The 27,061-nt window shown below is 48.1% G+C and overlaps 1 protein-coding gene across 23 annotated transcripts in view; it reads left to right on the top strand.

Moving 5' to 3' along the window:
* Positions 1 to 27,061, top strand: part of EHMT1 (euchromatic histone lysine methyltransferase 1) — a 226,910-nt gene that overhangs the window by 131,301 nt on the left and 68,548 nt on the right. For 9 of the 23 annotated variants that reach the window (XM_034929672.2, XM_055117395.1, XM_034929671.2 and 6 more), the window contains 6 exons: positions 647 to 804; positions 1,178 to 1,366; positions 9,631 to 9,708; positions 11,488 to 11,608; positions 15,195 to 15,326; positions 19,990 to 20,135. In XM_034929672.2, the coding sequence (XP_034785563.2) occupies positions 647 to 804; positions 1,178 to 1,366; positions 9,631 to 9,708; positions 11,488 to 11,608; positions 15,195 to 15,326; positions 19,990 to 20,135 (824 nt within the window). The remainder of the gene's footprint in view (positions 1 to 646; positions 805 to 1,177; positions 1,367 to 9,630; positions 9,709 to 11,487; positions 11,609 to 15,194; positions 15,327 to 19,989; positions 20,136 to 27,061) is intronic. The other 14 variants (XM_055117390.1, XM_055117400.1, XM_055117389.1 and 11 more) reach the window with 3 other exon arrangements.

The raw sequence follows: 27,061 nt of genomic DNA, 5'->3' as shown, positions 1-27,061 counted from the left end.
AGAGAGCTGGACAGTAGCTCCAGGCACTGTCTTTCCCCTTAGTCACTGGATTGCAGCGCAAGGAGGATGGTGTTGGGGAGAGGGCCTAGGAGGATGGTGTCGGGGTGTTGGGCTGCGGAGTCCCAGGGGTGGACCTGGCACAGAGCTTGTGTCCTAGGAAGACTGGCCTGGCCTGGCCCCTGTGCTGGGAAGGGAGGCTGGGCTCTTCCTGCTCCGCGCTGCGTCCTCCCTGCTGCACATGCTGTTCACGTTGGTCTGTTTTGCAAAGTGAGAGGACTTCTCAAGGGGAGTCATTCCATGTTCAAAGCCAAGGGGACTGGGAGGAGGAGTCGCTTCAGAGCCCTGCTACTGACGGTTTGTGGCTTTCCTGCCTCCAAAGTGGGGTGATAATGTTTGCTCCGTGTTTTGTTGTGAATGGAACAGATGAACAGATGATCCAGGACGTGTTTCTGATTCTCTGTGAATTGATCGTGAGGGAAGGATGCCTGTCACTGTGCTGATGACCTGCGGGCAGTGGGCCTGTTGTGATGGGGTTTGCTGGTGATTTTGGTGATCAAGTTTTGTAAACTGTCTCTTACCTTTGAAAAACATTTGAATGGTGTTTCTTTTCCTTTCTTGTCCCCTTTTGACTTTTTTTTTTTTTTAGCTTGCTTGCCTTTTGTTTTAGCAGCTGCAGTATCTCGGAAGAAAAAACGAAGAATGGGAACCTATAGCCTGGTTCCTAAGAAAAAGACCAAAGTATTAAAACAGAGGACGGTGATTGAGATGTTTAAGAGCATAACTCATTCCACTGTGGGTTCCAAGGTAAGAGACGCATTTGAGTGAGTTGCCACGTGTGCGTGGAAATGCGTTTCTGTGTTCAGGGCCTGGTTATCAGTAATTTGGGTGACCTCAGTCCCCGGGAAGGTGCCAGTGCCATGAAGCTCCTCTGCCATAGGGGCAGAGTGTTCGTGTCCAAGATCATTGTGGGGGACTCCACCCCGTCCTCCCTGCCCTCCTCACCACAGCCCACCTGTCTGCCGGGCTCTTCTCCAGGTGGCAGGGGCACCTCTTCGTGTGTCCCCGCCTCCCCACAGGCCCTTGCACCTCCCAGTCACCCAAGACTCCTCAGTGAAAGCAAGTTTGTTCATGATGCGCACTGATCCTACCTTGGGGTGTACACCTGCCCGTGTTCTAGGGGGAGAAGGACCTGGGCGCCAGCAGCCTGCACGTGAATGGGGAGAGCCTGGAGATGGACTCGGATGAGGACGACTCAGAGGAGCTCGAGGAGGATGACAGCCATGGCGCAGAGCAGGCGGCCGCGTTCCCCACAGAGGACAGCAGGACTTCCAAGGAGAGCATGTCGGAGGCTGATCGCGCCCAGAAGGTATGTGTTGCTGTCTTGGGTGACAGCACAAGGGAAGAGCATCACAAAGTTGGCCGTGGTTCTGAAAATTAACAGTCTGGTCACTTCTAGACCCTGATAAAATCCCCTGTTTACAATTGGCTTAGATTTTTGTATTTTATTTTTCTTGATTTATTAGATTATTTTCATTCAAGAAGTATTTATGTTTCTGTACATCATTCATTGAAGTAAACCTCTTTTTTTTTCTGTGTTTTCTTTCTTTCTTTTTTTTGAGACAGGGTCTTGCTTTCACCCAGGCTGCAGTGCAGTGGCACGATCATAGCTCACTGCACTCAACCTCCTGGGCTCAATGATCCTCCCATCCCAGCCCCCCGAGCAGCCGGGACCACAGGCTCACGCCACCATGCCTGGCTAATTTTTAAATTTTTTTGTGGAGACGGGGACTCGCTTTGCTGCCCAGGCTGGTCTTGAGCTCCTTTGCTCAAGTGATCCTCCCGCCTCAGTCTCCCAGTGTTGGGAATACAGCCATGAGCCACGGCGCCCGCCCTCTTGAACTTGTTCTGGGCTCTAGATTGACAGGAATGATATTGCTGACAGCTTGAAGTGCTGATTGGCGGCTTGCTGTGTGCTCGTTTGTGGTTGGCTTTGCATGGCCTGCCACCTTGCACTGTGGACCACACATGGGCCAGGCGTGCTCTCTTCACAGACAGCCTCATCCTGTGTCCACCCAAGGACAAGCACCAGCACGGGCCAAGGCCCCAGCCTTGTCACAGCGGTGCTGTTGCCCCTGGCCAGGTATGGGCACCTGGGCCAGTGTCTCAGGGAAACTGAGGAAGTTCTTAGACATACAGTTTCGGAGTTACATTCACGCTTTTTCAGTTCTGAGGGGTCAGTTAGGAGTGACGCATTTCATAAGGACGAACAGTGGAAAGTTAAGAATCAAGTTGACATGCAAATCTGTGGTTTATTGTTCGAGTGTGTCCAACCATGTTTATTTAGACGCAGTCTTGTATCTAAGAAGTTATTCCAAAACTAACAGTAGGAATAGCAGTCCAGGTGAGTTCATCCAAATAGTGACTTATTGGAAAATGCATAATTTTAGTGGTTAAGGTTTTTCCCCTTTCAGTCAGCTTTGTGTGCTATGGCGTATCCCTGAATGTATACAAAGCATTTTCTATCATTTGTCAGAGTTTTGGGGATGTGTTTTCTTCCTTTTGCTTCAATTTCAAAGTCTGTTGTACATTTTTAGCAGGTTTTAGGGCAAATTTTTGAATGTTGCTCCCAGCTTTTAGCTTGATTATTTAAAAATTCGTTGGAAATATTACCATTAGATATTTAAAGAGGATTTAAAAATTTTTTATTTTAAGATAATTATTAGTTTTTTCTCCTCTTATATGAAGAAGCATGAGGAAGAAAACACAGCATCATCACCCCATTGTCCTGGTGGCTCTGGCACTCTGAAACAGTCACTACAGGAACTTCCTTAGATGTGCCCAGCACAGCCCAGCCCTCCCCGAAGGACAGGCAGCCCTGACTGCACCGTGGGGAAGCAGCTACCCCAGCAGCTGCTGCGGTCTCTGCACACACATGTCTGTCGCTCCAGTGCACTGTCTGTTCAGCTGTGTTACGCTCTTTCTGTCAAGTTACAAGGGGTATTCAGTGTCACAGTATTGCTGAGTATGCCGGAGGCTCATAAGTGCTGTCTGCATTTACAGTGTAGCACTTTGATGTCACCAGGCCACCTCTGACTGTATCCTTCCACCTGCAGAGACCTGAGGGGTGTGGTTTCCTCACCTTCCCCAGCAGGGCTGCCTTCTTGGAGTCCAGCAGCTCTTCATTGCTGAGTCATGCCTGGGGCTGAGCAGCCAGCCACCAGTGTTTGTTCCTCTGTAAGCCGCTTGCTAAATAGCCCCTGCTCATTTTTCTTCTGGATTTTGCATCTTTTGAATGTAGTCTGACGATCTTTTTTGTCAATGAAGAGTTGATCTGTTGGCTCCAGTATGAGCTGAGGTTTTTTCCCCAGGTGGATTTTGGGTTTTTTGTTTTGTTTTTTATTTTTTGGGGACAGGGTCTCACTCTGTTGCCCAGGCTGGAGTGCAGTGGCGTGATCACGCTCAGTGCAACCTTGAACTCCTGGGCTGAAGCGATCCTCCTGCCTCAGCTTCCTGAGTAGCTGGGGCTACAGGCACGTGCCACCATGTCCAGCTGATTTTTTTTATTTTTTGTAGAGACAGGATCCCACTGTGTTGCCCAGGCTGGTTGAACTCCTGGGCTTAAGTGAACCTTCCACCTCAGCTTCCAAAAGTGCTGGGATTACAGGCGTGAGCCACCACGCCCAGCCGATTTTGTCTTTTGACCTTGTCTGTAGTGTCAGAACTCCCAGGTACTAATCAGTTTCTTTATGATTTCTGAGTTCTGTGTTCTAATTATGATAAAAACCTTTCTCACTGTTGATTTTGAATGAATTGATGTATGCTATCTTCTAATACTTCTTTTATTTCATTCTTGTATATAAATATTTGATTCATATAGAATTAAAATATCAGGTAGGGCTGCTCAGAATGGGGGAAGTTTATGACATATTAATTATATCTCAATAAAGCTTTTAAAAGAAAATGTGAGGTAAGGGTCCCAGGGCTTCCCTTAAAATGCTTAGGTTTCAGCTCCACTTACTGACCGACATTTCTTCCCTTCTCATTTACAACACCACGTTTATCATGTACCATATGGGATATTAATTTCAGTCTATTTCTCGATTCTCTCTTTCGATTGAGGTTCTCATCTTCTAGAGGAACTGGACACTGAATAACTCTAGGTATTTGTCATAAAGTAAAACATTAAATGACTGTCAAGGCAAGAAAAGAATCAAGAAACAAAAGCAAAGCCAAGAAGAAAATGTGGTCAGTGTAAAACAGAACAAGATAGCAGGAACAGCCTTAACTAGATGGGCACTGACAATCAACAGTGATAGTTTCGTTACGTAAGTGGCTCCAGAGAATAGAGAAGGATAGGAAAAGTACGCTAGCCCATTCTGAGACTAAAATATAGGCTGAAGTCACCTAAATCCTAAATACAAAAGTCCTAAATACATTTTTTTTTTTGAGACTGAGTCTGGCGCTGTCACCCAGGGTGGAGTGCAATGGTGCGATCTCGGCTCACTGCAACCTCTGCCTCCCAGGTTCAAGCAATTCTCCTGCCTCAGCCTCCCGAGTAGCTGGGATTATAGGCACCCACCACCACACCCAGCTAATTTTTGTATTTTTAGTAGAGACGAGGTTTCACCATGTTGGCCAGGCTGGTCTTGAACTCCTGACCTCAAGTAATCGACCTGCCTCGGCCTCCCAAAGTGTTGGGATTACAGGCGTGAGCCACTGCGCCCGGCCTCCTAAATAAACTATGAATCAAATGCAATGACATATTAAAATAATGATTGTAAGGAAGTAGGGCTTACCCCAGGATGAGAGTGATTCATTACTAGAAATAGATTATTTAAAGACCAGGATTTACTAGGTTAACAGAATAAATGAGAAAAACTACACAGCGTATATGTGTTTTTAAAAAAGGCATTTTATAAAGTTCAGTCAGCTTTCTGTTTTCTGAATTTGGGGGGATTACATTGTGATTGCATGTATGACAATGGTACAGTTGAGTAATGATGGAAGAATGACGTACCTGTGTGGCCACCACCCAGATCAAAGCCTTGAATTCTGGTGGCACTGCAGAAGCCCACTGACCTCCCATCCCCAAAAGTAACCCCTCTCCTGAGTGCTACCCCTGTAGGATGGTCGTGTTTGAAGTGCTAACCCTGTAGGATGGTCGTGTTTGAAGTGCTAACCCTGTAGGATGGTCGTGTTTGAAGTGCTAACCCTGTAGGATGGTCATGTTTGATTTCGTTCTTTCTATAAATGGAATTACACAGAATGCATTCTTTCTTTTTTTTCTTTGAGTGTGGCTTATTTTACTCAACATTGTGTTTCTGGGATTTATTTATATTATTAGTTAATTTTCATTGTTTTGGAATAGTAGTTTTCAAAGTGGTCTGGGTGGGGGCATTCTGAGACCTGTTCGGAGAGTCTGCAGATCAAAACTGTTATCATACTAATGCTCAGATGTTGGGTGCCTTTTTCACTATCATTCATGGAATTACATGTGATGGCGGCCTTGCTGTGGTGGCTGACACTGTGTCCTTGTAGTTTGAACATGTCTCAGCTTAAATTTCTACTACAGTACATGTTAATAGATACTTGTATTAACAAACGTTCTTTATGGTTCTTGGTGCTATTTCGGAGTGTGCGGGGCCTCAGGCCAGGGAGGCGACCATACAAGTTCCTCTGTATGGCTGCTCTCGTGTCTGTGTCCGTCCCACTGTGGATGGCCTGTGGGTGGTTCCAGTGGGGCCGTCCTGGAGGAGGTTGCTGCCAGCACCCTCATACAGGTGTTGCCCCAGGTACCCACTGGGAACGGAACCGCCATGCCTTGTGCTGGCCTCCATGGACTCTGCCATGCGGCTCCCCACGGTGGCTGCTCAGGTTGCCTTCTTCCCCACCGCCTCGGAGCATCCCCTCTGCTGTGCCGGCCACACTCGGTGCTGCCACTCCAACGAGCAGATAGTGGCATTACGTTTTCAGTTTAATTTGCATTTTCATGATTTATGAGAAGGTTGAATACTTTTTCACATACTTACTTTGCCATTTGGATGCCTTTTGTGAAGTGCCTATTCACATCCCAAACATTTATCTACTGGGCTGTTTGTCCTTTTTGAAACATGTTTTGTAGGGGTTCTTTGGCCTGGAAACAAGCCCTTGTTGTGTAGTCGACATGATTCCTTCTTCTGCATGTGGCCTGCCTTTTCACTGAAACAGTACCCGGTTTAGCCATTCTGCTCAGAAGCCACTTGCCAGAACCTGTTGCTTGACAGCTGGTGCGGCAGCCACTCTGGGTGCTGGTGAAGGGAGAGCTGGACCCTCTCCCCTCTTAGCCTGAATCTGTTAGTGAGCCTGGTGTCCAGAGTTGTGTCCTGCTGGGTGGGGGACAGGCAACTTTTGGTCTGTGGCCTGCTACCCACCCCCAGGACAGATGTGGGAAGCTCCTGGCCTGCTCCTGACCTGCTACCCACCCCCAGGACAGATGTGGGAAGCTCCTGGCCTGCTCCTGGCTTCTCTTTTCCTGTTTCACTTGGGTGTCAGCCTTCTCAGTTCACCTGCAGCAGACTCCAAGTTCCCTATTTACTTTATTATTTGTGTGTGTGTGTGTCTTGCTCTGTTGTGCAGGCTGGAGTGAGTGCAGTGGCAAATCATAGTTTATTGTAGTCTTCACCTCCTGGGCTCAAGTGATCTCCCACCTCAGCCTCCAAAGTAGCTAGGACCACAGGCATGCGCCACCATGTCCAGCTAATTTTTTTTTAATTAATTTTTTTGTAGAGATGAGGTTCTCTCAGTTGACAGCCTCTCACTATGTTGCCCAGGCTTATCTTGAACTTCTGGGCTCACGTGATCAACCTGCCTTGGCTTCCCAAAGTGCTGGGATTCTAGGTATGACCCATGGCACCCAGCCTCTTCTTAATTCTGATGTCAGTGGTTACCCCTTCTCTTTCTAATCTCCTTGGGTTTTCAGCTTCCACTTGATTCCTTACAGCTGTCTTATGCACAGTGATCAAGCAGCCTCTTATAAAGAAGCTCTTGTTCCTTCCTTAAAAGTCGCTTTGCCAGAGTTTTGGAAGGAAGTGGAGTTAGCTGTGGTGTTAGTCTGCTGTTAATTGGTGGTTTCATTGCCTTGTCTTGTTTTTGAAATAAGAAACCTGTCCAGTGACATGAAAACTCCTGTCAAAGCCGACTGAAGTGTCGGAATGCTTACAGAAGGGTTAGAACATTTCGATGGTCAGTCGTGAAGCAAGGGAGGAGAGGCTGCTGCTTTCACCTCTGACACGAATGCGGCAGCACTGACTGTTCCTGCTGATTCTGTAAGAGAAGAACCGGAAATAAACATTAATATTTTAAAAGACAAGAGAGAAGAGTTTGCTGAAAATATACTCATCCATCTGAAACATCTAGCAAAATCAGCTCAAAACCTATTACAGCTCCTAAGCTGACCTTACATATGATCAAGACATAAGACCAGTTATTTTCCTGTATAGCTGCAATAACCAATTAGAAAATGTAGTGTCAGCATTATCAGTAAAATCAATAAATGTCTAGAGATATTTTTAAAGATTTTCTCTGTAGAAAATTTCAAGCTGCACAAACACACAGAGGACAGTGAGCAGTCTCCAGCATTTGGCCTCGTTCTCCACACGTGGGTTGTCTTGGAGCAGATATTTCAGTAGGGATCTTTAAAAGATAAGGACTCTTTGAAAGACAAACCACAATATCAGACCTAAAAAGTTAGTTGTAATTTCTTAATATCACCAGAGTACCTAGAAATAAACTTAACAACAAAAAAAAGAGTGTTCCTTGTTAATGTGGAGGAAAACTATAAAACTGGTGAAAGAGTTTAAAAATTAAGTTCCTAGAGAGACTTATGATTTGCCTCAGTGACAAGATCCATTGTTTTATTTTCTCCATGTTTGCCTCTAAATTCAGAACAGCTCCCATCAAGATCCTAGCAGGACTTTTGTGTAACTGCCGGTTCTGAAGTGAGGGTGGAGGTGGAGACCCTCTGGAGTAGTGGTGGGGACTGTGCACAGTGGGGGACACCGGAGCTCGGGACGCGGCTGCCGGAGGGGGCGCGGCTGCCGGAGGGGACGCTTACTCAGGAGCGCTGAGGCGGTTAATGAGTGGGACAGGGAGCCTGTGACATGTATAAAGGTCGATTGTAAGACTGGGGTATTAAATCAGTGGTCAAGGGGTCATGAACTTTTTAATAACTATGGTTGGGCCAGTTGACTAATACTTTGGGAAAAGGCAGCCTGCACTTGTGTCAGGGCACGTAACAAATGTGAGCTCCATTCTAGAGTCTGACAGTGGTGCTTGCTGCACAACTCAGAATATATGAAAAACCACTGAACCGTACACTTTGCAGGGTCGGTTTTAGAGTAGGTGAAACATATCTTACTGTGGCTATTATTTTAAAAAACGAATTCCAGAAGATTTAAAGTGTCAATATAAAATATTGAACTATGGGTAAAAATATTGGAAGCTGTTTTTTCCAATCTCAAATGAGGACGTTCTTCTAGTGTAAGACACAAACCTGGAAGCCATGAAGGAAAAGATGGACACCTTTGACTTGTTCAGATAAAATTCAAAAGTTTTATGTGATAAGAGATATCAGAAATGGAGCTTTAAAAACTTGACAGGAAAAACAGGGGTCTCGCTGTGTTGCCCAGGCTGGTCTTGAACTTCTGGCCTCAAGCAATCCACTCGCCTAGGCCTCCCAGAGCATTGGGATTACAAGCGTGAGCCATCGAGCCCGCAGAGTACACCCTTGATGTGAAGTCGCATGGGTGCCTGTCCACTGGGAAATGCAGAGAATAGTGGAATAGCGCAGCAAGGGCAGCCCCATGCCGCCTCAGGGAGCGCCGGGTACAGGGCGGACGGAGACTCACGTATGTTTCAGTGTCTTTTGCACTGAACGTCTATTTGTGTATTGCCTGTGCTTATAGAAAAGATAAATACAGCAGAAAAAATAAGATGTGTCTGTTCTGGTGTGGAAAGAATTCCAGAACATATTTTTAATTAGAAGAAAATAATATTCACAGAACTGTTGAGTGTCCTGCCATCTGTGCAGACTAGAAATGCACTGTCGTCTGTGGGCCCACGTCTGCCTGGATGTTCACTGGAAGGAGGCGTGGGCAGCTTAGCTGTGGTGGCTCCGAGGATTGGACTGGGATCATGGGTGTGTGGGGGTAGGTCTCACACTGTGTATTGTTTTGTGGCCTCTGAAAATCTTTTTATGATTGTTCTGTGTGTTTTGTGATGTGTTTATTGAATTATCCCATTCATAAGATACATTGAGTACCTGAACCCTCACTGATACAGCACCCAGCGGGTGAGCTCTTGCCTCAGTCCGCACCAGGGCAGCCACTCTCTGGTCCCGATGTGGAGACAGGACCGGGGAGCAGAGTGGAAGCTCAGAGTGTGTCTCTGGCCCTGCCTGGACCAGCACTCGGTCACCCCACACACCAGCCAGGGCTGGAGCAGGCCGGCGGCGCCCCCGCCCCGCGAGCGTCTCCGGCGTGTGCGGCCAGTGCCCGTTTCGAGGTTTGCTTTGGATCCGTCATCTGCCACTAAAGGATGTAATTGGTTTCTGTTTTCTGTTTGGGTTCCCGCTTCGACTGTGTGGCTGATCAGATGGACGGGGAGTCCGAGGAGGAGCAGGAGTCCGTGGACACCGGGGAGGAGGAGGAAGGCGGTGACGAGTCTGACCTGGTAATGCCCAGCGCCTCCTCCTGCGTCTGTGCTGACGTAGAGGAGATGCAAAGACACCAGCGTCCTTCAGTCCTTTACCCAACCCTTGTTGCCTGAGCGCTCACCCATGTGCTTGGAGCTGGTCATGGTGATGGCCGCAGATGGGTCTTGTCCCTGGCGAAGCCTCATGAGAAAGACACTGTGCAGAGTTGCAGCGCAGGGCTGGGCCTGGCACGGGGCTGCCCCGGCTGTGTGCTGGGTGGGGTGGAGTTGAGTGGCCTGTGGAGGTTCTCAGAGGGAAAGGGTGTGGTGGGAGCCGGCAGCAAGGACAGCTGTTTGGGATTCCGCTGCATCGGCTGATGTGCGAGAAGTAAGGGCTGGATTTGAAGGTTTCCAGGTAGAACGGCAGAGGGAAAGGGTGTGGCGGGAGCCGGCAGCAAGGACAGCTGTTTGGGATTCCGCTGCATCGGCTGATATGCGAGAAGGAAGGGCTGGATTTGAGGGTTTCCAGGTAGAATGGACAGAACTTTCTGGTGGTGAGGACAGGAGGGAAGAGGGGTTCTGCTCCGTCCCTACTGAAGCCTGTTATTCCTTGAGGAGGGTCCAGATCGGAATTGTGCACCCTGGTCTGCGGAAATTGGGGGTTGGAAATGGGTAAGAGCAGCAAGTCCCCAGGATGGAGCCTCAGGAAGCCCCCAGCCTGTGAGGGTTCCACAGGGGAGGAGAAGTTGGCTCCTGCGTCTGAGGAGGAGCTGTCTGTGCCGTGGGGGGAAAGCTCGGCAAGTTTGGGTCACATGAATTGGGAAATGCTCTGAAACAGGAGAAGTGGCTCACGGTGTGGGCTCATTACACCAGCGAGTGGGAGGAGGACACAGGGGCCGAGCAGCGAGTGGGAGGAGGACACGGGGGCCGTGGTGTTTGGCGATGAAGGGGTCTGTCTTTGGGTGGCAGAGGGGCAGCTAGATTTCCAGCAGCAGCAGCTTTGGGTGTGGCGCTTGCTGAAATTCTTCCCAAAAGTTTTGCCGTGCGGGGAGCCACAGGGGAGCCGGGGCTGTGTGTGCTGCAGACAGGGCTCCCGGTACCGTCCTCACGTGGGACCCAACTCAGGAAGAAGGCTGCCCAGCAACAGGCCTTGTGCAGGGACATGTTCAGTTGGTCAGCGAGGCCCACGTGCTGCTGCTGTGCCTACCTTAAATGTCCCCCGCCCACTGTGGCCTGCACGTGGCCTCCTGTGGAGGGGTGGGGGCGCCTGCTGTGCATCCGCGTGTGACATGTGGCATGGATGCCCTTGCCGCATCCGGATTTTAGAAGCAGATGCTTAAAACATATCTTGAAATATTATAAGTTAATTACAACCTCTGTCCTTGTTCTCTGTGTAGATCATTCATGTGGGTAGATTCTGAAGCAAGCCGAGCGTTGATTGTCCCTTTTCTTGTGAGCGAGATGAACGGACCCTTTTCCTGAGCTTATTTAGTTCCTGAGTAGAACTTTCCAATTTATTTATTCTTTCCAATTTATTTATTCTTTTATGCCAAACTCAAATAAGATGGATACATTTCACTTTCTGCTTTTGTTTTGTTTTATCTCTAAAGGGACTGAGCTGAGAGAGAGAGTTAGGGAAAAGCGCAGGGTGCCTTTAAGCGTGTGACCCAGGAAAATGTCTACAAGTTAAGTTCACCGTTTAATTGAAGATCAAGACATAGCCAGTGTTCTGTTTTGCAAGAAAACACTTGTAGTGCTCTTGCCTTCCGTAGCTTCCTGTGCTTAGTGGTTTATATGCCTGCCCGTTTGGTTCTCCAGAGTTCGGAATCCAGCATTAAGAAGAAATTTCTCAAGAGGAAAGGAAAGACCGACAGTCCCTGGATCAAGCCAGCCAGGAAAAGGAGGCGGAGAAGTAGAAAGAAGCCCAGCGGTGCCCTCGGTAAATGCCGTGGGGGTGTGAGCCATCACGGGGACTGCCTGGGAGGGGATGGTGCCAGGAGGCCCACCTGGGGTTGGGGTGCGTAGGATTTCATTAGAAAAGAGGGCATCACTGTTTAAAAAAAATGTTTGAAATGACTTTGTTAGAGAAACTCAAGTGATTCTAAAGTAGTTTCCTTCTGGCCAATGTAGTGGACGTTGACTTCACTGTTGTTGTTTTTAATTTAATTTTTTTTTTTTGAGACAGGATCTGGTTCTGTTACCCAGGCTGGAGTGCAGTGGCACGATCTCAGCTCACTGCAGCTTCCACCTTCTGGGCTCAGGCGATCATCCTACCTCATCTCCCCAAGAAGCTGGGACTATAGGCGTGTGCCATCATGCCCAGCTTATTTTTTTGTGTTTTTTTGGTAGAGATGGGGTTTTGCTATGTTGGCCAGGCTGGTCTCGAACTCCTGAGCTCAAGCGATCTGCCCGTTTTGGCCTCCCAAAGTGCTGGGATTACAGGTGTGAGCCACCGCGCCCGGCCCCAACTTCATTGTTGAATGTTGAACCGAGGTGAATCATTTGCTGCCCGCATGGGTGACTGGAACCTGTGGCCTGCATGGGCAGCTCCCACGTTGTGTGCAGGAACCGGCCCCTCAGTGAGGCACCTGTGCCTCGGTCAGAGTCCCCTGTTCCAGAGCAGCTTTGTGAATCACAACGTGAATGCAGGAAGGAAATCTCCTCAAACCCAGAAGGGATGCAGCAGGTTTAGGGTGCCAAGGGCCGTTTTTGTTTCCAGCTTAACCGAGGTGCACCTGGCGTACAATAAAATGCACAGAAATAAATTACACAATTTGACAAGTTTTAACGTGCTTATGACCTTGAATCCATCACTACAGTCAGATGATCAGTGCCATGAGCTCCTCTGTCACCCCGGGTCCCTCCTGCCCTTTGATAACCTGGCCCCTTCCCTGCCTCCCTTCCCTGCTCCCAGGCAGCCCCTGGTCTGCTCTGTTTCTGTGTATTGGTTAGTGTTCTGTAGAATTTTATATAGATGGAACTGTGTGGTTGTTTTTCATCTGGCTTCTCTGAGTATAATTGTTTTGAGTTGCCAGGCTGTCGAATGGCCAGGAGTTTGTTTCTGTCCATTGCTGAGAAGTGTCCCATTGTGTGGCTGCCCCACAGTCTATCTGTCCATTCATCCGTCCATGGGCTTTGGGCTCTTTCCAGCCTTGGCTGCTAGAAATTAAGTGGCCGTGAACATTTGTGTGCAAGTCTTTTTTGAACAGGTGCTTCCCTAGATCTTGGTTAGGTATCTGGGAGTGGAATGGCTGAGTAGAGTGGTGTGTGTTCAGCTCTTCAGGAAGCTGCCAAGCTGTTTTCCAAGCACTGGTCCTGTTTTAGGTCCGCACAACACACAAGCATTCCAGTTCCCCTCTGTCCACGCCAGCACTTGTTAGGGTTAGTCTTTTTAATTCCAGTGGATCTGTGGGTGTGCAGTGGTGTTTTACTGTAGTTTCAATGCCGTTACCTAATGAGTAATGAGATTGTACATTTTAGCCTTCATTTAGTTTTTTTGAAACGTGTCTGTTCACATCTTTTGCTCACTTTTAAAATCTGGTTGTTTTTCTTCTCATTGGGTTAAAAGAGTTTTTAACATATTCTGGAGACAAGTCTTTTATCAGGTGGATGTTTTGCATGTATTTGTACCTAGTCTCTGACCTGCCTTTTCATTTTCCTAATGCTATATTTAGAAGAGCAAACGTTTTTAAGGTTTTCTTGAAGTCCAAGTTACGAATTATTTTACTTGGGGGGTTCATGCTTCTGTGCTGTAAGAAATCTTTGACAGACCCAGGTCACAGATGTTTTGTCCCTTGTTTTCTTCTTGGCATTGCAGGCTCCGCGCTTGCCTGTCGGTTCATTTTGCACTGATGTTTGAGTGAGCTGTGGCGCAGGCCCCTTCTTGGCAGTGGGTGTGCAGCTGCCATAGGCACTGCTGCTTGAGTTGATTTTTCTCCCCCTGTTGACATTCAGTGTGTGGGCTGTTCCTGGACATTCTGGTCTGTTTCATTTATTTATTTGTTTATCCTTATACCAGTGTCACCGAGTGGCAGCACTTTGTTCTTATTCACAGTGATTTTGGCTAATCTAGATTCCCCAGTGTAGAGTACCTCTGTTAACTGGATGTTGGGGAGGCGTCATCCCCTGAAAAGAGAGGGTTGCGGGAGACCTGGGGCGTGAGGCAGTCACCATGGAGGCTCCTGGCGTTTGAGGGTGGAGGACGTGTGAGCCCCCCGGGAGCTGCGTGTGGTGCTTCAGTTATGTTTCTCTTCACCTCAGTTTATTGATTCAGATCATAACACCAGATGTGGCTTTTACTGTTGGCCAACAAAAGCATTTTAGAGCCAAGACTAAAAGTTGTTTTTGGGGTAGAGATTTCATCTTTGTCATCTTGGCTGTAATGTGCAAAATGTGTGCTTTTAAATATTCACAGAGGAGTTTGAATTTTATTTCTTTATGAATTTTTTATTTAAATCTTCTTTTCGTTTAAAACTATACAAAGTGTACTCCTGTTCTTCAAGTTGATGATGGTGATTTCTCAAAGGTGGTTGGCTTTTCCTGTCTGTCTAAGATCTAGGTGGAGCATGTGGCTTGAATGAAAAGACTTGTTACCATACCTCTCTGTGCTAGTGTTCATTTATTTCCAGTCATTGAAATAAGATTGGTGACTAGTCCCTAGAAGCTTGGCTGTGAAATGTGACCATCTGCCCTTGGCCGGAGTTAGATATTACCTGGTACAGGTACACACTTTCATAGGCCTCCTCAGTGAATGCCCTTGTGATTACAAACACCCAATTTTATATATCTTTCTCCGGCCCTCCTGGGAAGTGTGGACAGGCTGGCCTGGCCACCACTCGTGTGTCCTTGAGGGCAGGGAAGCCCACAGAAGTGTTTGCACCCCCCACTGCCCTCGCTGCCAGCCAGGGGACACCAGTCCTTCTCACAGCACCCTGCTCCCTGGCACCTTCTGTGGGTGTCGTGAGCCTCCCGTGTTTACTGGAGTCAACACTGATCCTTTCCGGGAGCCTCCCTGGATGTCAGCCAGGACGCCCGGGAGGTCATTGCTTTCTCTCTGACACAGATTTGCCTGCAACACGGCACCTTGGGCCATCTCTTTAGCTACTTTACATCTGATCTTTCAAATCTGCACGTTAGATTTTTCTGTTTTATTTAAAAATAATCTACAACATATGACTACCATGTTTTTATCTGTTTCTTTGATCATTTGATAGCTTTTATGTAGTTGGTGTAGTTACAGAGAAAGATGTACTGACATGTTGGTGCCTTTGTTTTTGTCTGTACAGCTTCTCTCCTCCCCCATGAATATTATGTCTAAAAGGGGGAATTAGCAAAATAATAAGCGGGAGAGAAAATGATAGTGAAACTGGAATGATCTAAACCATAGTGGGTTTCAACTTGTGCTTTCGAATGGATTAATTAGAAGTAGTCCATCTCCTGGGGCCCCAGCCTTGCTGCCCTGTGCGTCTGGGTGGGTACGGCCGCCTGGGTGCGTGGTGTCTGATGTGTGTGCCTTTCATGCCTAGGTTCTGAGTCGTATAAGTCATCTGCAGGAAGCGCTGAGCAGACGGCACCAGGAGACAGCACAGGGTACATGGAAGTTTCTCTGGACTCCCTGGATCTCCGAGTCAAAGGAATTCTGTCTTCACAAGCAGAAGGTGAATGTGGTGTTGTAACTTAGACCGGGCGCCATCTTGGTCCTTTGTCTTCTGGGCTCCTTCCTCTGTATTAGCCTGATGCCCCTTGGTGGACACTAGTAGAAGATCGGGTTAACTGCATCACTTCCAGCTGAGGTGTAGACAGGATGGGGTGCGTTTGCTGTGTCCCGGTGTTCAAGTGAAGAAAGAGACATTACGGAAACCCTCTGAGAGTCAACTGGCAAAGCCCAAGCATGGCCCAGCGTGGCGGTCGTCTCCCTCCGTGGGTCAGGTGTGCTCCGTGGAGGATTGCCCACGGCCAGACGCCCTCCCTGGTGGCATCTCAGGACACACGGGGACGTACTGTTGAATAAGGTGTCTCTGATTGGCTGAAATATGTCCCTGGTCAGTGTTGAGCTGAGAGTTCTGACATACGTTCTGTAATGGAATATTCGTATTTAGTGTATTTTTGTACCTCTAAATCGCAGGTGAATCAGCAGCTTCTGTTGGGAGTTGTTGTGCCAGAAGTTGTCCGTTCTCACACTTTCTATCAGTTTTTTCTCTTTTTAAGCAACTTAGAAACCTTATATGAGTGAAAAGTAGCTAATACCTATTTGATTATTTGGGAAGATTTATTTGAAGCATGATGTGGAGGAAATGAAAATCTTATTTACATTCCCCACAGATCTTACTGGTGTGGCATTGCAGACTACTGCAGGGGGCTTAACGGGCCATTTAAAAATGACAAATAGCTAGCTTTTTAGGGTTTTGAACACTGAGGGAGGTTTGAGTCACCTATGTAATTCACCTAGGAAATCACATCTTTAGCTTAAGATAGAAATCTTAGGCTAGTCCGGCTGGGCGCGGTGGCTCACACCTGTAATCCCAGCACTTTGGGAGGCCGAGGTGGGCAGATCACGAAGTCAGGAGATCGAGACCATCCTGGCTGACACGGTGAAACCCTGTCACTACTAAAAATACAAAAAGTTAGCCGGGCGTGGTGGCGGGCGCCTGTAGTCCCAGCTACTCGGGAGGCTGAGGTAGGAGAATGGCGTGAACCCAGGAGGCGGAGCTTGCAATGAACCGAGATGGCGCCACTGCACTCCAGCCTGGGCGACAGCGAGACTCCGTCTCAATTAAAAAAAAAACAAAAAACAACAACAACAGCAACAACAACAAAAGAAATCTTAGCCTAGTCCATCATGGAAACGATGATATTTTTTCCTCTTCTTGCGCCAGATGGAGCAGATCCCCCTCAAGTATCACGAAGTCCTTAGCATAGTCACCCCATGCTTTCCGAGTATAACACTGAGTGCTTCAGTTCTCTAAACTTGCTTTTAGATTTGGAGGTCTCAGGAAGTTACTTGGTTTTAAGGAGTAAATGGTATTTCATTTTGTCAAATCGACTCCTGCTGTGGTGGCCTTGGGCGTGCTGAGTGGCAGGAGACCGGGAGCTGGCACATGGAGGCTGTTCCACCTGTCAGTGTGCGCCTGCTGTCTCTGGTGAGGTCGGGGGAAGGTAGCTCTAAAGGAAGGATGGTGCTGAGCATCAGGGCCAGAGGGCGAGAGCCAACACAAAGCCGGAGGAGAAATGGCAGCGAGTAGAGGCTCCTCGGCTTGTGTGACATTTTGTAAACTGCCTCCCAGAATTGATTTCCCTGTGTTTGATCAGCGCCGATTGGTCAGTCAGCGATTGGCCTGTTCAGTCATGCTCTTGATGTAGATCATGAGTGCGTAGAAGAGACAGGCGGTGGCGCCCACTGTGCTGGCCGTGTGGCCCGGGACCCCAGAGGGAGGCAGTGGTCAAGTGGCGCTGGATGGGGTCTGGGGCTCTGGGAGACCTGGGTGGTGTGTGTCTCAGATGGGACAGGCGCGATCGGCCTGTGGAGTGTGCTGAGCGGGTCAGTGGGGGCAGGTGATGCCGCTGGTTGTGGGTCAGGGGGTCCAGGCTTGAGCCTTGGGCCAAGGAGAATATGAAGATGAGAAGTCCTCTCCGTATGCATTCGTCTCTTTCCCCGTTGCCTTGCTCTTGGGCCTGCCTTATTGAGGCTGAATGGCGATGTCACCCAGCAGTGACAGGAGGCAGAGGGTCTGAGCCTGGGAGAGGCCAGGAGTCGGTAACCATGGCAACGTGGGCTAGGGCGGGAGAGGCAGAGCTTGGCGGAGGTTGATTGCTTGAGGCTTGCTTCAATCATTTCGTTTGATGTCCCTGGTAGTTCCACTGCGGGAACAGAAACACTCCACCTCCACGGAGGTGTCTGAGCCACTGCATTGTTATCCAAGCGTGTAGGCCCTGGGTTCTTACCTATCTCACTGCAGCCTCTTGGCCGCTGTCGGCCAGTGCTGTGGTAGGACAGTTATCTCACAGCGTTGTGGGGTTTGTGTGTGTTTTCTCCTTTTAAAAATCAGGTTGCTGAGCAGGATCATCTCAGAGGCCCCCCCAGCTTTAAACTTGTAGTGATTCGAATTCAAGTTTCACTTCATCGTTTTCCTGGTCTTTAGGGATTTGGGTGATCCAGAGGCGAGGCTGGGACCTCGGGCAGCACATGATTAGGAAGTGCCTCCTGCACAGAGTCCTTGATGGCAGCGTAGACCGTTCACGTGCTTTTTGGCTCTTTGCACAGATTTGGATTCTCTCCTGGCCGTGACCAATATCAGATTCCAAATGGGCTAGAGACAGACAGAAGCGGCTGTGGTGACTCAGCGTGGGTGTTGGTAAAAGATGCACTAAGAGGCTGGCAGGGCGGCTCAGGCCTGTAATCCCAGCACTTTGGGAGGCCGAGGCGGGCAGATCACAAGGTCAGGAGATCGAGACCATCCTGGCTAACACAGTGAAACCCCGTCTCTACTGAAATACAAAAAATTAGCCAGGCGTGGTGGCGGGTGCCTGTAGTCCCAGCTACTCAGGAGGCTGAGGCTGGAGAATGGCTTGAACCTGCGGGGCAGAGCTTGCAGTGAGCCGAGATCGCACCATTGCACTCCAGCCTGGGCGACAGAGCGAGACTCTGGCTCAGAAAAAATAAAAAGATGCACTAAGGCACAGTGCAGCTTTTAAAGGGTTTCCTTGAGCAGCGATTCATGAACGAGGCAGCTCCAAACCAGAAGCACGTTGGGAGCTGCACTGAGGAAACACGAGGGGAAGGATTTTTAGGGTGAACGTGGGAGTAAAGCCAGGAAAACACCCCACTGGTTCATGACACAGTTTCCTCGTTTGTTCTGTCCCTGCTGGAAAGTCCCTAGTTCTAGAGATTGGTTGGTTGCTTCTGAATGGTAGAGCTTAAGTTTTATTTTTCTTTACTATAGGCATTTGCCAGAAGTAGCCCAAGATATCCGTTGTTTTCAAATCAGGCAAGGTCAAGATGGCCTCCTTGGCTCAACTGGCTTTGTCTGTTCAAGGATTCTTTAGTCTTGGTCTCCATTTTAATTTACTTTAACACTATATTTTTAGATGTGAAAACAAGAGTTAATTTTTTTTTTTTTTGAGACGGAGTCTCACTCTGTTGCCAGACTGGAGTGCAGTGGCACAATCTCGGCTCACTACAACCTCCGACTCCCTGGTTCAAGTGATTCTCCTGCCTCAGCCTCCTGAGTAGCTGGGATTACAGGCGCATGCCCCACGCCCAGCTAATTTTTGTATTTTTTTTTTTAATAGAGACGGGGTTTCACCATGTTGTCCAGGAGGGTCTCGATCTCCTGACCTCGTGATCTGCCCGCCTTGGCCTCCCAAAGTGCTGGGATTACAGGCGTGAGCCACCGCGCCCAGCCAAGAGTTAATTATTTTTAATTAAGAGAGGTAATAGTGAGTATTTGAGACAATGATTCACCTTCTATTTCTGCTTTGACTGTTTAACAAAAAAGAAAACGTGAAATGCGATCTGGCTTCCTTTGGGAGCGGCACCCACTGTGGCCACTTGCCAAGCTTAAGGGTCTTCCTGGCGGTGCCCTCCACCCCCGCCCCTGCTGCTCAACAGCCTTGGCCTTGCCTGTCTCTCCCATCCCGGGCTGGGGCAGGGCATGGGGGCACCAGCCCTGGCTGTGCTGGGACGGGCCCAAGGCCGCCTGCCTGACCACGGCCCTGCTGCAGCCTTCCCTATGGACTATGCCGTCATTGTCAGCTGCATTTTGAGCTCTAATTCTCCTCTAGTTTATCTTTCCTTGTTTTTCCTGGTGCTTTCCTCTTTCAGCCTAATAAATGGGCTCTTTGGACTATTGTAGTAGGTGAGTGGGATTCTAGATAATAGATGAACCGTTATTAAAACCTTCCAAACTGATTTTTTTTTTTTTGTGGCTGCCATTCTAAAACCAAGTAGGAAAACAAGGTCTTAAAGGGCAGTGAATGCTCTTTTGTTTGAAAGCAAAAGATTTAGGAGCTACTGCCAGAGGTACCAGCCTCTGGCTTTGGAACTTGTGTCCTGGGTCCTGAGAACCTGAGAACACAGGTTAATAGGTGCCTCTTGAGACCCTGTCAGGGGGTTTGTTAGCTGGGGAGGCACAGGCCACCCCTTCATGTTGCCCAGGTGGTGGCCATCCCCGCCCCACGCAGGGCTGTTTGTGCTGGGTAATCAACCGCATTGCTTTCATTTCCTGGCGTGTGAGATCACTGTTGAGACTATAATCGATCACTTTCTAGATGTTCTTTTGAGGTCAGGATTGCATGAGCTGACATGTGTCTGTGTGACGTTAGGGTTGGCCAACGGTCCAGATGTGCTGGAGACAGACGGCCTCCAGGAAGTGCCTCTCTGCAGCTGCCGGATGGAAACACCGAAGAGTCGAGAGATCACCACGCTGGCCAACAACCAGTGCATGGCTACAGAGAGCGTGGACCATGAAGTAAGCACGTTTGTTTTCATTTAAAGCAGCCACGAGGAGTGAGTGAGAAAGCCCAGCCCAGCAGGGGCCCCGACAGCCCCTCGAGTGAGTTGTGCTGCGTGACCAGGGCGGGAGCCTGAGTGGATTCTGCGCAGAACCAATCGAGCAGATCCCAACAGTGAAATCACGGCAGATGATGAAACACAGGTCTAGAGCTTGTTAAAAAGGAGGACTGTGTAGACAAAGTCTTTGAATGAAAATGGCCTGTTGTATTTCTTTTTTATGATCATGGTTTTGTCAAGGTTTTTCCTACCTTGCTATAAACAAAGTGAGTAGATTGAGGCAGGATAGTCACACCAAGGTGAGTCTAGAACTGCCCAGAACTGTGGTTTCCTGCAGGGCAGGCCCCGCAAGGGCCGGGCCTCGGCCACCTCCCTCCTTTCACCGGGGATCACAGACTCAGAGGGTTCAGCACGTCCCGTCTCTGCTGCCTCTGGGACAGGAGGGGGGATCAGGCAGAGCACAGACGGAATTAATGTTTTCTGAGAATTTCTCCAGTTCTTTTTAACAAGATTTCTTTCAGCCCTTAGAGCCTCGTGACCATGGCTGGCCATGGTGAGGGTCCGAGCAGGAGGCTTGTTGGCACCAGGCCGAGAGGCACCACATGCAGTCACACTGCTCAGGTGTCTGGCTGCCCCGGGCTTGCATTTGCTGTGGCCGAAGTCAGCACATGGCCATTAGTGTCGTCTGCTTCCTGAGGGGTGTGTCAGGCTGTTGCTTCCACGAGTTTCCTGGTCTTATTGGCCAGCGGATCCATCTTCAGCTCGATTATTGCGTCTTAGCTGCACATTGTGGAAATAAGTGAGCTGTGAACAGGACAACCATCCACGTAGCAATGCTGGGCATTATTCCAAGCCTTTTGCGTAGGGCGCTCCTCCAGGTCTCACGGCAGCCTGTGTAGCATCGGCCGTCGCCCAGGTGATACAGGTGAGGCCCGTGAGAGGGGCCAGGTGGCGCCTCCAGACTCACTGGCCTGCTGTGAGGAAGGCAGGAATGGGGGCCTTGTTCCAAAGGTCAGGCCCGACCGCTGTGTTGGGGAGCATGGGCAACACCCGGGAGGAGCGGGCAGAGCCCTGGAACAGGCCAGTCAGTTTCGCCCATGGCCCTCACCCTGGTGCCTGTTGGCGTGGCTGGGGTTTCTGATTCAGCAGGTCTGGCCTGGCTGGGATTTTGCTTTTCTAGAGTGTTCCCCGTTTCTCCTGATGCTTCTGGTCCAGGGACCACACTTTGAGAACCACTGGTTCTCCTCCTCTTCTCCTTCTCCGTAGGTGTTAAAACAGGATCCAGTGGAGTCAGATCCCCATGTGACACGTGCTTCCCTGTGACTTTTCTCTCTGTATCTCCACGTTTCCGGTGCACGTGCCTTTACTCAGACTCCGACACTGGCGTTGCTTTTGTCTCATCCCAGCTAGGCGACATCTGCGTCAGCACCTCTCATCTGTGGCACGTGTGCCCAGCGGGCTCCCTATGTGACGGCTTTTCCCACCTCTGAGTGTTCATGTCACTCGCTGCATGTTCTGCCACACTCAGCCCCTCTGCAGAGCCCCTCACTTGTTTCAAAAGAACTTTCCATAGTGACAAGTGAGGGCGCAGTTAGCCTTTGGAACCCTCGACTCGGCTCCTCTGTCACCAGTGTTCTCTCCCACCCTTCTTTCTTGGTTTTGAACTACTTACTGTTTTAAAGCAAACCCCATTTTACTACTGAATAGCACAGTGTGTTTCTATTAAGATCAAAAGTGGACCATTGTCTCACATAACAGCAATGCTTTTCACGTGTAACAAAAATAACAATTTCCTGTTATTATTTAGTGCCTAGTCCATGGTCAAAGGTCTGTTGACAAAATGCCTTTTACTTTTTTTCTCTCTTTCTAGTTGGATCCAAACTGGTTCCACTCATTAAATCAATCTGCTGCAATGTCTCTTAAGTCTTTTGTGTTTCTTTCACCCAGAACATTCTCTCTGTCCCCTGCTTCTTCCCATTTGCCACGCTGTTGGCTAAAAGAATCTGGATTCCAGATTCTGGACTTAGCTCATAACTGTCTTGTGTTGTTTAAGTCGTTTGCCTTAGTTCCTATAGCCTGAAAGTTAGATTCAAAGACTTGGTTTACATTCACGTACCTAAGATTTTCATTTTATGATTTAATTCTGGCGAGAATGCTGTGGAGGTTCGTGTGCTGGGAGCGGTGCTGAGAAGGCTCTGGGTTTCTGAGGCGGCCGCCTGTCCGCCCGAAGGCCGTATTGTCCTTGGTGACCACTGCCTGCATCCATTGTTTCATTCAAAGTTTCAAAATGGTGATTTTGCCATTCTGTCATTCCTCCTGCAAGTACAGGCTGGAATTCTTTGGTACGGAAGAACTTCCCCACATCTGCTAGGGCTGTTTCGTACCTCTGAAACAAGCTTCAGCCGGGATTGGCAGAATAAATAGCTACTTGTCTTTGCAGAGTAATGAATGGGTGCTCTAACAACCTCTAGTGGTATCCTGAGGGCTTGATTTTGCTTCTCTCTGTCCCCTCTCCACCTCCCTTTCTCCCTTAGCATTCTTAAGAACTCATGGTCTTCTCTGTATTCAATGTGTGGTAAGCTTTTTTTGTTTAAAATTAAACACAGATCCCTTGGGCTCTCACTTATTTTTTGGATAGAAACCTCAAAATAATAATAAATTAAATTAAATTAAACGTAGATCCCGAAGACCATACAAAACAAACATTGGGCTGAACAAACCAACTTCAGCTGAGCTCTGGTAAACACCGCCAAGGTGGAGAAGCGGAGCCTGACCCCCCCGCCCCACTCCCCTCACTGCCCCGCTCCCCCCGCCCCCGCCGCCCCCAGCCTGTCCCCGCTTGTGTTCTTCCCTGGCAGCCCCGCCCAGCAGCCTCTGTCCCGACTCCCACAACGCCACTTCCAGGGTCAGTTTCACTGTTTAGGTTTGTAGCTTCCCCTGTGGCACTGCTGCCCATCTGTCCTTCAATTTCTATATTGTTCTCGGTCCCTTCTTTTTCTTTCAATGTGTCTGTTGAACAACCCAGGCTGTTGGAAGCTTCGAGGCTCCCATAATCTGGATTCTGTGAATCCCACACTTAGGTGGCAACTCAGCAGGTTCCTCTGTGTTTCTTGCAAAACCTGCCAAGGCTGGGTGCAGTAGCTCATGTCTGTAAAATGGGAGGTCGAGGCAGAAGGATTGCTTGAGCCCAGGAGTTCAAGACTAGCCTGGGCAACATGATGAAACCCCATCTCTTAAAAAAAATTAAACAGCCTTACAAGTTTGGGCCCTTTGTAGTACTCTTGAGTGTGGGGAGGGTTTAGCCCAAAATGAAGGGCCATGTTGTCTGGCTGTCTCACTTTCTCTGATATTGGCAGCTGCTGATGCTTAACACCTACATTTGTTGTTTATTCATTGGAGGTTTCAAAATGGTGCTGATTTTATCATTTATTCTTCATTGTTCACTGGAATGGTTTTATAGAGAGACATATCTCAGGCCAGGCACAGTGGCTTATGCCTGTAATCCCAGCACTTGGGGAGGCCGAAGCAGGCAGGTCACTTGAGCTCAGGAGTTTGAGACCATCGTGGCCAACATGGGGAAACACCATCTCTACTGAAAATACAAAAAGTAGCCACTTGTGGTGGCGCCTGCCTGTAGTCCCAGCTACTTGGGAGGCTGAGGCAGGAGAATTGCTTGAGCCTGGGAGGCGACGGTTGCAGTGAGCGTCAGTCGTGCTGCTGTTCTTCAGCCTGGGCGACAGAGTGAGACTCCGTCACAAAAACAAAAACAAAAACAAAAACTACCTGTTTTGTTTCAAAGGCTGTGTTGTCTGATATTAACATAGCTACTCAGCTTTCTTTTGATTAATGTTTGCACGGTACGTCATTTTCTACACTTTTGCTTTTAGTCTGTCTCTGTCTTTAAATTTAAAGTGGCTTTCTTGTAGACAGCATGTAGTTGGATTTGCTCTTTTAATAAAGAAAAATTTTGCTTTATTTTATTTTTCGAGACAGGTTCTCACTTGGATCCCCAGGCTGGAATGCAGTGGCTCTCATTGCAGCCTCCACCTTTGGGGCTCAGGTGATTCTCCCAGCTGAGCCTCCCGAGTGGCTGGGACTACAGGCATGCAACACCACGCCCAGCTAAGTTTTAATATTTTTATTTTGTAGAGATGTTATCTCCCTATGTTCCCCAGGCTGGTCTCAAACTTCTGGGCTCAAGCTATCCACCTGCCTTGGCCTCCCACAATGCTGGGATTGTAAGTGTGAGCCACCGTGCCCAGCCTACTTTTATTTTTTAGAGATAATGTGCCACTCTGCTGCCCAGGCTGGAGTGCAGCGGTGCAGGCAGAGCTCAGTGCAGATTCAAACTCCTGCACTCAAGCGACCCTCCTGCCTCAGCCTCTTGAGTAGCTGGAATTGGAGCTGCCACCATGCCTGGTGGTTTTGCCCTTTTATCTAACATAGTCACGTGCTGCGTAACAGTGTTCAGCCAACGACGGACTGTAGCTGTGAAGGTTGTAATACAGGTTGATGGACCGTATCTATGAAGGTGGTCTGATAAGGTTACAATACAGGTTGAGTATCACTTACTCAAAATGCTTGGGACCAGAAGTGTTTTGGATTTCATTTTGGATTTTGGAATATTTGCATTATACTTACCAGTTGTGCATCCCAAATTCAAAAATCTGAGAGCAGGGTGAGGTGGCTCACGCCTATAATCCCAGCACTTTGGGAGGCTGAGGTGGGTGGATCACTTGAGGTCAGGAGTTCAAAACCAGCCCGGCCAACATGGGGAAATCCAGTCTCTACCAAAAATACAAAAATTAGATGGGCGTGGTGGCGGGAGCTTGTAATCCGAGCTACTTGGGAGGCTGAGACAGGAGAATCTCTTGAACCCGGGAGGTGGAGATTGCAGCGTGCCAAGATCTCACTACTGCACTCCAGCCTGGGCGACAGAGCAAGACTCCATCTCAAATAAAAAAAAAATTCAAAATGCCTCAATGAACATTTCTGTTGAACGTCATATTGGCCCTCAGGAAATTTTGGATTTTGGAACATTTTGCATTTCAGATTTTTGGATTTGGGGTGTTCAACCTGTTTTGTATTTTTAGTGCACATTTTTTGTGATCAGATATGTTTAGATGTACATATACTTCCTGTTGTATTACAGCTGCCTACAGTATTCAGTACAGTCATGTTTGTACAACTTTGTAGCCCAGGAGCAACATTGGGTACCATAACCTGAGTGTGGAGTGGGCGACACCATTTAGGCTCATGCAAGTACAGCCTGTGATGTTCAGACCAGCAAAATCACCCAGTGACACATTTCCCAGAACACACTGTGTTGTTACGTGAGACATGACTGCATCACGGTCCCTTTGTTAAGTTGATATATTTAGATTATCTCCATTTAATGTAAGTATTAATATAGCTGGATTGCAGGCTAACATTGTAATAGTTTTTCCACTTATACCATCTGTTTTCCTTTTTTCTTCATTTTCTGTGTGTTTTTTTTTTTTTTTTTTTTTCTGAGACAGAGTTTCACTCTTGTTGCCCGGGTTGGAGTGCAGTGGCGGGATCTCGGCTCACTGCAATCGCTGCCTCCCAGGTTCAAGCGATTCTCTTGCCTCAGCCTCCCAAGTAGCTGGGATTACAGATGCGCGCCACCACGCCTGGCTAATTTTTTGTATTTTTAGTAGAGACGGGGTTTCCCCATGTTGGCCAGGCTGCTCTCGAACTCCTGAGCTCAGGTGATCTGCCCGCCTCAGCCTCTCAAAGTGCTGAGATTACAGGTGTGAGCTACCACACCCAGCCTTTTCTGCATTCTTTTGAATTTGAATTTTTTATGATTCCAATTTATTTCAATATTGGCTTTATTATTTGAACTTTTTTCTAATGTTTTGAATGGTTTCCCTGGAGTGTACAATACACATCTTTAATTTATCACAGTCTACCTCCAACAAATCATTATACCACATAACATACAGTGTAAGAATCTTACAGTAGGTCCTGTCTTGTATCTTGTTTCTGCGTTTTAATTTTATATATGCTAAAACTCTACAGTATATTGGCTATTATTTTTGCTTTAAGTATTTTTTTTAGTTTGATTAAACATAAGAATAGTTTAACCTTCATCTTAAACATATCCAGAGATCTTTATTCCTTTGTATCCAAATTTCTGTCTTTGTGGTATTATTATATTGTATCTAAAGACTTTCCAGTAACTTTTTTTTTGGTAGCACAAGGCTGCTGATAATGAATTCTCTCAGCTTTTGTTTGTTTGAAAAAGTTCTTTTGTCTTAATTTTTCAAAGATACTTACTTCCAGGGATATAGAATTCTGGGTTGGCAGTTCCCCACCCCCAGCCCTTAAAGAGGTTACTCGAGTGTGGCCTGCATGGTTTCTAATGAGACATTGGCTGAACTTGCCTCTGTTCCTTTGCATACTATATGTCATTTTTCTCTGTCTGCCACCAATATTTGCTTTGGTTTTCAGCAGTTTGAAAATGATGTGCCTGAGTGTGGTGGGTTTTGTTGTTTTGTTTTGCTTTTTTGGTATTTATTTTGTTTAGGTTTCGCTGAGCTTCTTGGATCTTTGACTTGATCTCTATTTATGTTTAAGAAATTCTTAGCCAGCTATCACTTTTTTTCTTTCCTTTTCCTTTTTCTTTTCCTTTTTTTGAGACAGGGTCTTACTTTGTCACCCAGGCTGGAGTTCAGTGGCATGAACACGACACAGTGCAGCCTCAACCTCCTGGGCTCAAGCAATTCTCCTGCCTTGGCCCCACAAATAGCTGGGACTATATACTTGCACCACCACACCTGGCTAATTTTTGTATTTTTAGTAGAGACAGGGTTTTGTCATCTTGCCCAGGCTGGTGTGGAACTCCTGAGCTCAGGTGAT

This window comes from Pan paniscus, chromosome 11, assembly GCF_029289425.2.
Source record: "Pan paniscus chromosome 11, NHGRI_mPanPan1-v2.0_pri, whole genome shotgun sequence".
Taxonomy (NCBI): Eukaryota; Metazoa; Chordata; class Mammalia; order Primates; family Hominidae; genus Pan; species Pan paniscus.
The sequence above is the reverse complement of the archived record's forward strand: the minus strand, read 5'-3'. Positions and strand labels throughout refer to the sequence as shown.